At 45.3% G+C, this 12,014-nt stretch overlaps 1 protein-coding gene across 1 annotated transcript in view; it reads left to right on the top strand.

The window, feature by feature from the left end:
* Positions 1–6: 6 nt before the first annotated feature.
* The window catches only part of DRG1 (developmentally regulated GTP binding protein 1), a 38,942-nt gene continuing 26,934 nt past the window's right edge, over positions 7–12,014 (top strand). The window contains exons 1-4 of the mRNA XM_011979020.1: positions 7–109; positions 1,005–1,128; positions 3,709–3,884; positions 11,384–11,453. Of these exons, the coding sequence (XP_011834410.1) occupies positions 68–109; positions 1,005–1,128; positions 3,709–3,884; positions 11,384–11,453 (412 nt within the window). The 5' untranslated portion in view covers positions 7–67. The remainder of the gene's footprint in view (positions 110–1,004; positions 1,129–3,708; positions 3,885–11,383; positions 11,454–12,014) is intronic.

Genomic DNA, 12,014 nt, shown 5'->3' with positions numbered 1-12,014 from the left:
GGCGGTGGCAGTTTGGCTGCGGGTGTGTGAAGGGAGTCAGTGTGGAGGCCACAGGGTACTCGCCACGATGAGCAGCACCTTAGCTAAAATCGCGGAGATAGAAGCCGAGGTAATGGACGCAGCTGGCGCTTCACCCTTACTCTGAGCATCCCTTCTTCGGTGGCGTCGCTCCTTCCTGTTCTTCCTTGAGCCGCGTCAGGACCGGGCCTAGATTCCGCGACTTCTCTCAGCGAGGCCCGTGTTCCGACTGCCCTCCGCCACAACTTGGAGTCCCCAACTCTCCTCAGTCAGGGTCCGCTTTCCCCTCGTCCCGCGCCCACGCTCCCGGACTCCCCTTTGTCCGGGCCCGCGTTCCCCACCCCTGCACCTTAGGCCCTTGGTGTGTACCCCCTCCCAGTGTTTGGCTCCTGTTCTGTTGTTTCTTTCCGTTTTTTTTCTTTGAGCAACACTGAATCCTGTCCCTTATTCCATCTCTGACTTGGTCAGATGCTTCAGAATCTTTCGTTAGCATCCTTCGCTGCATCCCCTTATTCCCCCTTTTCCCCAGTCTCTACCCTAATGACCCCCTGATTCAGAGTATTTGCTCCCGGTAATCTGATCTGGAAGTAAAATAACATCTGTATGGGAACAGTTTATTTCGCCTGGATAATGTGTGATTCCATTGCCTGCGGCCTTCAGAGCGCTTTACAGTTAGGAAAGTGGTGTCCCAGTGTCACATGGGTCCTAACAGCTACAAACAGTAGAAAAGGAACCCGCAGATGGGTTTTAGTCTAGTCTGGGGGCACTAACTGGAATGACCTTAATCGTCTCTCCTCTTTGGGCCTTACTTTGCTTTGTAGTGAGGGAAATGAGCTGAATGGGGGAGAGAACGGATTTTTTACTCTTTTAAAGCCTGTAAAATGGGTATGCTAACATTAGTAGTACTTTGGGAAAAAAATTATTCTCTCAAAGCTGGGGGAAGCGTTCACTGCTTCTAATTTATGGCTGTGATTCCTCCCTTTTAGATGGCTCGGACTCAAAAGAACAAGGCCACAGCACACCACCTGGGGCTGCTTAAGGCTCGTCTTGCTAAGCTTCGTCGAGAACTCATTACTCCAAAGGGTGGTGGTGGTGGGGGTCCAGGAGAAGGTTTGTGCTTTTCTTCAATATATATACTTTTAGGTATAATTCTTGTCAAAAAGTACATACATGTGGTTCAAAAGTAACTGAAGATGGCCCGGTGCAATCCTAGCACACTGGGAGGCTGAGATAGGAGGATTGCTTGAGACCAGGAGTTCAAGACCAGCCTGATCAACATAGACACCCCATCCCCCCAAAAAAAACAAAAAAAAAAACCAGAAACTTTTTTTTTTTTTTTTTTTGAGACGGAGTTTCGCTCTTACTGCCCAGGCTGGAGTACAATGGCGAGATCTCAGCTCACCCCAACCTCTGCCTCCTGGTTTCAAGTGATTCTCCTGCCTCAGCCTCCCGAGTAGCTGGGATTACAGGCATGCGCTACCATACCCAGCTAATTTTTGTATTTTTAGTGGAGACGGGGTTTCTTCATGTTGGTCAGGTTGGTCTCGAACTCCTGACCTCAGGTGATCCACCCACCTCGGCCTCCCAAAGTGCTGGGATTAAAGGCGTGAGCCACCGTGCCCAGCCAAAAAAAAAAAGTTTTTTAAAAAGAGAAAAATAAGATGTTCTACTAAAGTAGATTTATATTTTCTAAGTATGAATTCTTGAACCGTGTTTATTTTTATTCTGCTGGTTTCAGAGGCAAATGGATATTGTCTAAGTGTACTGTAGTTTTATTTATATCCTGCCCTGATACAAAATGATTTACATGTGCTGGGTGCAGTGTCTCACCCTTGTAATCCCAGCACTTTGGGAGGCTGAGGCAGGAGGATTGCGTGAGGCCAGGAGTTCGGAACCAGCAAAGCCCTGTCTCTACGGGCTTACAAATGAGGCATAGGTATGAAAGAAGATGTACAAAATATAAAAAATTATCCTAGCATAGTGGTGCATGTCTGTGATCTCAGCTACTTGGGAGGCTGAGTTGGGAGGACTGCTTGAACCCAGGAGGTTGAGGCTGCAGTGAGTTGTGATGGCGCCACTGTACTCCATCCTGGGTGATAGAGTGAGATCTCATGTTAAGAAAACCAAAGTAGGGCCGGGCGTGGTGGCTCACTCCTGTAATCACAGTGCTTCGGGAGCCTGAGGTGGGTGGATTACAGGTCAGGAGTTTGAGACCAGCTTGACCAACATGGTGAAACCCCATTTCTGCTAAAAATACAAAAATTAGCTGGGTGTGGTAGCACGCACATGTAATCCCAGCTACTCAGGAGGCTGAGGCAGGAGAATCACTTGAACCTGGGACGTGGAGGTTGCTGTGAGCCGAGATCATGTACTCCAGCCTGGGTGACAGAGCTAGACTCTGTCTCAAAAAAAAAAAAAGAAAACCAAAGTAGATTTACACTGGCTTACAGAAATATGTAAATCAGTATCATCAACAGGATTAAAAATAAGTAAGGAAATTGATGCAAAGGGAAAATGTACGAAAAATAAGTTGAAGCCAAGAGGGATAAGATAGATTTAGGACTAAAAGGAATGGTGTAAGATCTGTGCACCTGGTAGAGAAGGGTCACAAATTTGATTCTAAACTTGTTTGCAGCCATTGTAAAAAAAAAAAAAAAAAAAAGGAAAACCCAGTCAGTCATGCAATTTACAGAATTTGTAAGACAAAAAAACAAAAACAAAACTCTTTTTAATTAATTAATTTGTTTATTTTAGTTATAAAACGGCTGCTCCATAGGCAGAGCAGGGCTACACCATAGGTAGAGTAGCTCACAACCTTATTTTTGGATCATGTTTCATACATATGTTTGAACTGTACCTTTTTTTTTTTTTTTTTTTTTGGAGACAGGGTATTGCTCTGTTGCCCAGGCTGGAGTACAGTGGTATGATCACAGCTCACTGCAGCCTCAACTTCCTGGGCTCAAGTGATCCTCCCACCTCAGTCTCTTAAGTAGCTGAGACCTACAGGCGTACACTGCTATGCCTGGCTAATTTTTGTATTTTTTGTAGAGACAAGGTTTTGCCATGTTGCTCAGGCTTGACCTGAATTCCTGGGCTCAAGAGATCCTCCTGCCTCAGCCTCTGGAATAGCAAGGACTATAGATGTGTGCCACTGTGCCTGACTTTTTTGAATATAGTTTTTTTTTTTTTTTTGAGGTGGAGTCTTGCTCTGTCGCCCAGGCTGGAGTGTAGTGGCGTGATCTCCGCTCACTGCAAGCTCCACCTCCCGGGTTCACGCCATTCTCCTGCCTCAGCCTCCCGAGTAGCTAGGACTACAGGCACCCGCCACCACGCCCGGCTACTTTTTTGTATTTTTTAGTAGAGATGGGGTTTCACCGTGTTAGCCAGAATGGTCTCGATCTCCTGACCTTGTGATCCCCCACCTTGGCCTCGCAAAGTGCTGGGATTACAAGCGTGAGCCACCACGCCCGGCCTGAATACAGTTTTTTTTAATATCAAACACTACATTGAATTTTGTGAATTGCTGTGCCCTTAAGTTTTGTGTGCTTGAGTTCTCCTTTAAAGGTAAACCATAAAAAGTTTGAGAAATAGTGCCTAGAGGGATAGGCAGTAAAAATATGAAAGAAATTACATGAGTCGTAACACTCCTGGGGATAACTCTTCTCTTTTTGGTATTCATTGATGTTTTAGGTTTTGATGTGGCCAAGACAGGTGATGCTCGAATTGGATTTGTTGGTTTTCCATCTGTGGGGAAGTCGACACTGCTTAGTAACCTGGCAGGGGTATATTCTGAGGTGGCAGCCTATGAATTCACTACTCTGACCACTGTGCCTGGTGTCATCAGATACAAAGGTGCCAAGATCCAGGTGAGTCAAGCCTGCAGACTAATGAAGGAAAGATATCTGTTCTTCATTTAGGAAGAACTTTATTGGGAGCTCACTGTATGCCAGGCCTGATCTTTGATCTACCAGGCACTTACTACCTGGTAGGGGAAATAGAGCAGTACAGTAATAAAATGGAATAGTGCATGTGAAAATGCAGAGAAAGAGCTGGGCACAGTGGCTCACGCCTGTAATCCCAGCACTTTGGGAGGCCAAGGCGGGCAGATCACCTGAGGTCGGGAGTTTGAGACCAGCCTGGCCAACATGGAGAAACCCCGTCTCTACTAAAAATATAAAATTAGCCAGGCGTGGTGGCACATGCCTATAATCCCAGCAACTCAGGAGGCTGAGGCAGGAGAATCACTTGAACTACTTTTTCACTTGAGGGTGGGGGCTGGTACTGCAGGTGAGCACCACCATGCCTGGCTAATTTTTTATATTTTTAGTAGAGATGGGGTTTCACCATGCTGGTCAGGCTGGTCTCGAACCCCTGACCTTGTGATCCGCCCACGTTGGCCTCCCAAAATGTGGGATTTACAGGTGTGAGCCACTGCGCCTGACCCCCGGTTGTATTTTTAATGGTCTTTTTTTCCAGCTGGTCAGATGTCCATGCAGAGACACATGTCCCTTTTTGGGATCCTATGTCCAAATGCGTATGACAAGAATGAAGCAGTGTGGACGTATCTGGACCATGGCTTGATTCTAGCTGGTTTTAGAGTCTTGTTGAGAGTCACAGCTTTGGCAGCTCAAGATAATAACTTTTTTTTTTTTGTGGGATGCTATTGACACCTCTTTCAGGACTTTTGAGTATTTCAAAATAGAGTTGCTTAACTCCTCTGCTTCTCTTTCCCAGAAAACCTTCATTCTTTCAGTCTCTTCTGAGCTTAGAGTCCCCCAGCTTTTTTTTTTTGCATGGTGCTCTCTTTCCTCCCTTTGTCCTCTGCCTCTGTTTCTCCTCCTCTTTTGGCTTTCTCCAGAAACTAAGTTATATAAGCATACTAGTAGATATCCTTAACCTTTTATTTATTTATTTTTTTTTTGGAGACAGAATCTCAGTCTGTCTCCCAGGCTGGAATGCAGTGGCACAATCTCGGCTCACTGCACCCTCCACCTCCTGGGTTCCAGCGATTCTCCTGCTTCAGCCTCCCGAGTAAGCTGGGACTACAGGCACGCACCCCCGTGCCTGGCTAATTTTTTATTTTTATTTTTTGTAGAGACGGGGTTTCGCCATACGACCAGGCTGGTCTCGAGCTCCTGACCTCTTGATCCTCCTGCCTCTGCCTCCCAAAGTGCTGGGATTACAGGCATGAGCCACCACGCCCAGCCAGGTGTCCTTAATCTTAACTGGATTAAGTTGACTGCCCAGAATGTTCCCTAAAAAGCTGTTTCATGGGATAGGACTCGTTATCTGACTTGGTGGGGGAAGAATACAGAATTAGACCCACTTAAAGAGGGAGTTTTATTTTTGTTTCTTTTTTTTTGTAAGGAAGGTCTTTAACAGTAAAGGTGCCTAAAAATGGAGTGGTACCTCTTATTTAATGAATTACTATGTGTGAAGAAGTCCAAGTAATGGGTGAACCACCGCTCACCACAGATGTTGTAAAGAGGACTGATGTATCACATAGGCAGATATTGGCCTACAGAGTGGGTGTACAGTGCTTTGAAAATTATGGGACTTAGGTTTTACCTTGCTAAAGTCTGTAGACCTCCTTTTGCACTATACACAGTTGATTTGTGTATTTAAGTTGCCTGCTTTAACTTCTTTCTTTTTTTTTTTTTTGAGACAGAGTCTCGCTCTGTTGCCCAGGCTGGAGTGCAGTGGCACGATCTCAGCTCACTGCAACCTCCGCCTCCTGGGATCATGCCATTCTCCTGCCTCAGGCTCCCGAGTAGCTGGGACTACAGATGCCCTCCACCACGCCCGGTTAATTTTTTTGTATTTTTAGTAGAAATGGGTTTCACCGTGTTAGCCAGGATGGTCTCGATCTCCTGACCTTGTGATCTGCCCGCCTCAATCTCCCAAAGTGCTGGGATTACAGGCGTGAGCCACCGTGCCTGGCCTCACCTGCTTTAACTTCTAAAGGCATTGGAGTTTGAAGTAGTTTAACATTCAGTTCCTTAAAATTCTGTAATTCCATTTTTTTTTTTTTTTTTGGAGACAGCATCTTGCTCTGTCTTCCAAGCTGGAGTGCAGTGGCATGATCTTGGCTCACTGCAACCTCCGCCTCCTGGGTTCAAGCAATTCGCTGAGTAGCTGCGATTTCAGCCACATGCCATCACACCCAGCTAATTTTTTTGTGTTTTTAGTAGAAATGGAGTTTCACCATGTTTGCCAGGCTGGTTTTGAACTCCTGACCTCAAGTGATCTGCTCACCTCGGCCTCCCAAAATGCTGATTACAGGCGTGAGCCACTGCACCCGGCCCCATGATATAAATAAATATATTTTTCTTAGATTTTGGTTGGTTGTAACATGAAATTCAGATATATAAAGCCTTGACTCTTTATTGAATGTTGCTTATTAGGCATTGACTGTTTTATTGAATGTTGTTATTGAATGTTGAATCATTAGTTGCTACATTTAAATTCTTAAACCTAACTTTTAAAATATTTTCATCTGAAGAAAGCTAAATTTAGGTTGCCTTTACTTTTGTAAAGGCCTTAATAAATTTTCTTTTTTTTGAGAAGGAGTCTCGCTCTGTCGCCCAGGCTGGAGTGCAGTGGCGCGATCTTGGCTCCCTGCAAGCTCCGCCTCCTGGGCTCACGCCATTCTCCCGCCTCAGCCTCCCGGATAGCTGGGACTACAGGCGCCCGCCACCACGCCTGGCTAATTTTTTTGTATTTTTAGTAGAGATGGAGTTTCACTGTGTTAGCCAGGATGGTCTCGATCTCCTGACCTCGTGATCTGCCTGCCTTGGTCTTCCAAAGTGCTGGGATTACAGGCGTGAGCCACCATGCCCTGCCTCTTTTTTTTTAAAGAGACAGTCTTGCCGTGTTGCCCAGGCTGGAGTACAGTGGCGCGATTCGGCTCACTGCAACCTCCGCCTCCAGGATTTAAGTGATTTTTGTGCCTCAGCCTCCCAAGTAGCTGGGACTACATGCGCATGCCTCCACACCCGGCTAATTTTTGTATTTTCAGTAGAGATGGGGTTTTACCATGTTGGCCAGACTGGTCTTGAACTCCTGACCTCGTGATCTGCATGCCTTGGCCTCTCAAAGTTCTGGGATTATAGACTTGAGCCACTGCACCTGTCTGGGCCTTAATAAATTTTCTTTATGTGTTCAGCTGCCACAGTTAAAAAGCCCTTGCACTTTTTCCCTCAGTTTATTTATTCTCTCTTTCAGATGATCTTTTTGAGGTTATAGTCATATTCCAGTTTTAACAAGTTTTAGATTATTCATGTAGATTATTCGAGTTCTCACTAATATCAGTTCTCATACTGTTGGGCGTGTGTGTGTGTGTGTGTGTGTGTGTGTGTGTGTGTTGTGGGGGGGCATTATTTATTTTTTTATTTGAGATGGAGTCTCACTCTGTTGCCCAGGCTGGAGTGCAGTGGTGTGATCTCGGCTCACTACAATCTCCGCCTCCCGGGTTCAAGCGATTCTCCTGTCTCGGCCTCCCAAGTAGCTGGGATTACAGGTGCCCACCACTATGCCCAGCTAATTTTTGTCTTTTTAGTAGAGATGGAGTTTCACTATGTTGGTCAGACTAGTCTCGAACTTCTGAGCTCAGGTGATCCACTCGCCTCGGCCTCCTAAAGTGCTGGGATTATAAGTGTGAGCAACCGTGCCTGGCCTTTTTCTTTTTTTTTTTTTTTTTTTTTGAGATGAAGTCTCACTGTGTTGCCCAAGCTGGAGTGCAGTGGCACAACCTCGGTTCACTGCAACCTCCACCTCCCGGGTTCAAGTGATTCTCCTGCCTCAGCCTCCTGAGTAGCTAGGACTATAGGTATGTGCCACATGCCCGGCTAATTTTTGTATTGGTGATATTGTCCTCTATCAGTTGGTTGTGGTTGTCTATAGGGTTTCTCTAAAGTTCCTTTTTTTTGGACAGTTAATATATATTTTAGGGGAGATACTTCAAGAAGATGCAAACCCTGTTTTTCCTCAAGCTTTTGCCTGCTCATTGTAGCATCCATCTGTGGGTCTTGCCTGTAACAGTTATTATTGTACTTTTTGCCTCATGGTAATTCTCCCTCACACTGTCACCCAGGCTGAGTGCAGTGGCACGGGCACGATCATGGCTCACTGCAGCCTCGACTTCCCAGGCTCAAATGATCCTTCCACCTTAGCCTTCCAAGTAGCTGGGACTATAGGCATGCGCCACCATGCCTGACTAATTTTTTATTTTTTGTAGAGACAGAGTCTCAATATGTTGCCCAGGCTGGTCTCGAACTCCTACATACAAGCAGTCCACCTGCCTCAGCCTCCTGAGGTGCTGGGGTTATAGGCATGAGCCACTGTGCTGGGTTTGAGTATGTTCTTTTGTTTTATTTTTATTTTTTCTTTTCTTTTCTTTTTTTTTTTTTTTTTTTGAGTAGGTCCTTGAATGGAGAAGTTGAACTGTCTAGCACCTCCTAAATCAGTTTTCATTGTAGTTTATTTAATGCAAAGTATATTTCTGTAATTTCTTATATTCTTAGAGCAAAGCATATCTGATTTAAATTATGTTTTGGCCAGGCATGGTGGCTCAAGCCTGTAATCCCAGTACTTTGGGAGGCCAAGGTGAGCGGATGACCTGAGGTCAGAAGTTCGAGACCAGGTTGGCTAACATGGTGAAACCCCGTCTCTACTAAAAATGCACAAATAAAGTAGTGGGGTGTGGTGGCAGGCATCTGTAATCCCAGCTACTCAGGAGGCTGAGGCACGAGAATCGCTTTGAACCCAAGAGGTGGAGGTTGCAGTGAGCCAAGATTGCACCACTGCACTCCAGCCTGGGCGGTAGAGCGAAATTCATTCTCAAAAAAAAAAAAAAAAAAAAGATATTTTAAGTGATGTTTTAATAAGCTGCATCTCTGTTTTCAGTTCGTTTGTGTGTATAATTCACTATTGGCCATACAGTAGACCTTGGTATTTTTAGATTTTATGTTTGTTTTAACTGTTTTGACTGATTCTTAAGGGCAGTCAAGTTAATAGTTTATAATTTTGCTGTGATGTAAATTTGAATCACATGTGATGTGGGGTTGGTTTTTTTTTTCAGTCACATCATTAGGTACACTGACTTCTGTGAAGTTTTTACGTTACTGCATTTTCTGGGCAGTTGAGCAGTCATTTTTATCTTTTTAAAATCTTTTAAAATTTATTTATTTTTATTATTTTTTTAGACAGAGTCTTACTGTGTCGCCCAGGCTGGAGTGCAGTGGCATAATCTCGGCTCACTGCAACCTCCGCCTCTCGGGTTCAAGTCATTCTTGTGCCTCAGCCTCCAGAGTAGCTGGGATTACAGGCGTGTGCCACCACACCTGGCTAACTTTTGTATTTTTTGTACAGAGGAGGTTTCACCATGTTGGCCAGGATGGTCTCGAACCCCTGAGCTCAAGCGATCTACCTGCTTCGGCGTCTGGGAAAGTGTTGTGGAATTATAGGTGTGAGTTACTGGGCCCAGCCTGAGCAGTCATTTTTTATTGGGGCACACATCAGAGTCACTTGTGAAGCCTTTTGAAGTACAGATCCATGTCTGAACCCTAGTTCGGCCCTTCAAATCAGAATCTGCAGGGATGGGTTTCAGCTCTCTACATTTTTTAAGTTTTTCCAGGTGATTCAGTTGTGCTTTCCTGCTTAAGAACAGCTATAGAAATTTTTGTAAGTTGAGGATTTGCAGAAATTTCAATATATATCATATGTAAATATCAAGATTGAGCTGATACCTGCTGTAAGGAATTTATATGGAGGCTCAGCCTTCTGAAAAGTGGGGGAACACTGAAAAATATTAATGTAGAATTGGCTGGTCATGGTGGCTCACTCCTGTAATCCTAGTACTTTGCGAGGCTGAGGTGGGTGGATTTCCTGAGCTCAGGAGTTGGAGACCAGCCTGGGCAACACATTGAAACCCCGTCTCTACTAAAATACAAAAAATTAGCCAGATGTGGTGGTGTGTGCCCTGTAGTCTCAGCTACTCTGGAGGCTGAGACAGGAGAATTGCTAGAACCTGGGAGGCAGAGGTTGTAGTGAGCCGAGATCGTACCACTGCACTCCAGCCGGGGTGGCAGAGTGAGACTCTGTCTTTTAAAAAAGTTAATGTAGAATAATGGATTTTGTCTAGAAAACATGGGTTATAACCTATTAGAACTATGACTTTGGACAAGTCACTTACCCGCTGTGAACTTCAGCTAGTATCCTTATCTCACAGGGTTGTTAGACATTTTCAACTAGGTAAAATACATAAAAAGCCTGGCCTGGGCACGGTGGCTCATGCCTGTAATCCCAGAACTTTGGGAGGTCGAGGCGGGCAGATCACGAGGTCAGGAGTTTGAGACCAGCCTGGCCAATATGGTGAAACCCCGTCCCTACTAAAAATACAAAAATTAACCAGGCGTGGTGGTGTGCACCTATAGTCCTCAGCTACTCGGGAGTTTGAGGCAGAAGAATCGCTTGAACCCGGGAGGTGGAGGTTTCAGTGAGCGGAGGTGGTGCCACTGCACTCCAGCCTGGGCAACAGAGTGAGACTGTGTCTCCCAAAACAAAAAACAAAAGACGCCTCTAGGCTGGGCGTGGTGGCTCACACCTGTAATTCCAACACTTTGGGAGGCTGAGGCAGGCAGATCACCTGAGGTCAGGAGTTTGACACCCGCCTGGCCAACATGGTAAAACCGTCCGTACTACAAATACACAAAAGTTTGTTGGGCATGGTGGCAGGTGCCTGTAATCCCAGCTACTTGGTAGGCTGAGGCAGGAGAATTGCTTGAACCTGAGAGGCACAGGTTACAGTGAGCCAAAATTGTGCTGTTGCACTCCAACCTGGGCAAAAAGCATGAAACTCCATCTCCCCAAAAAAAAAATGTCTGTAGCTGACATTTAGTAGATGCTTATTAAAAGTAATATTCATGGCCAGGCGCAGTGGCTCATTCCTGTAATCCTAGCACTTTGGGAGGCCGAGGCGGGAGGATCACAAGGTCAGGAGATCAAGACCATCCTGGCTAACACAGTGAAACCCCGTCTGTACTAAAAATACAAAAAAATTAGCCGGGCGTGGTGGCGGGTGCCTGTAGTCCCAGCTACTCGGGGAGGCTGAGGCAAGAGAATGGCGTGGAGGAGGAGCTTGCAGTGAGCTGAGATTGTGCCACTGCACTCCAGCCTGGGCAACAAAGCGAGACTCTGTCTCAAAAAAAAAAAAAAAAAGTAATGTTTCCACACTCACTTATAAAGAAGATTGGATTTGGGTCTGATAAATTATAGGTACTTGAGAAATAAATTAATTCTGTTTAATATTTTCAAATGTATAACTAGTTTTTTCTTTGATCCTCTTCCACCATTCTTAATCTTGCAGCTCCTGGATCTCCCAGGTATCATTGAAGGTGCCAAGGATGGGAAAGGTAGAGGTCGTCAAGTCATTGCAGGTGAGTGGCACTTGCCACCATCCTGGGATATCATTCCCTTCTCTGGTACTATTCCTTTAGTCAGGGGCTACTAGGCTTGAGGTTATACCACAGTGAAGGGCATAGTTTCACCTGACTTCTCATTAGAGGTGAAACTTGAAGGGACCTCAGCTGCAACGTTAGCAGTGTTCTGAATCTGTGCTGTCCAACATTGTAGCTCCTAGGCATGTATGGGTATAGAGCTCTTGAAATGTGCCTAGTACAATTAAGGAGCTAGTGGAGTCTGTATTGGACAATGCAGCTTTAGACGTTTTATATGGCCGTCATATTGAGATCTTCTGTTCTTTTCTTGTGTGGGATCTTCTATTTCCTAGAGGCAATGTCTACTTTTTTGGATGTTTTGCTGAAAGACATTCTTTAATAACTTCCCCAGGGAAGATGAATGATACAGGTAAATTTTTCTGTCTTCTCATTTTTTTTTTTTTTTTTTGGGGGGACAGTGGCTCACTCTGTCATCCAGGCTGGAGTACAGTGGGACAATCTTGGCTTACTGCAACCTCTGCCTCCCGGGTTCAAGGAATC

Source organism: Mandrillus leucophaeus, unplaced genomic scaffold (assembly GCF_000951045.1).
Source record: "Mandrillus leucophaeus isolate KB7577 unplaced genomic scaffold, Mleu.le_1.0 Scaffold2, whole genome shotgun sequence".
Taxonomy (NCBI): domain Eukaryota; kingdom Metazoa; phylum Chordata; class Mammalia; order Primates; family Cercopithecidae; genus Mandrillus; species Mandrillus leucophaeus.
Note: the sequence above shows the minus strand (reverse complement) of the source record. Positions and strands in the feature narration are given on the sequence as shown.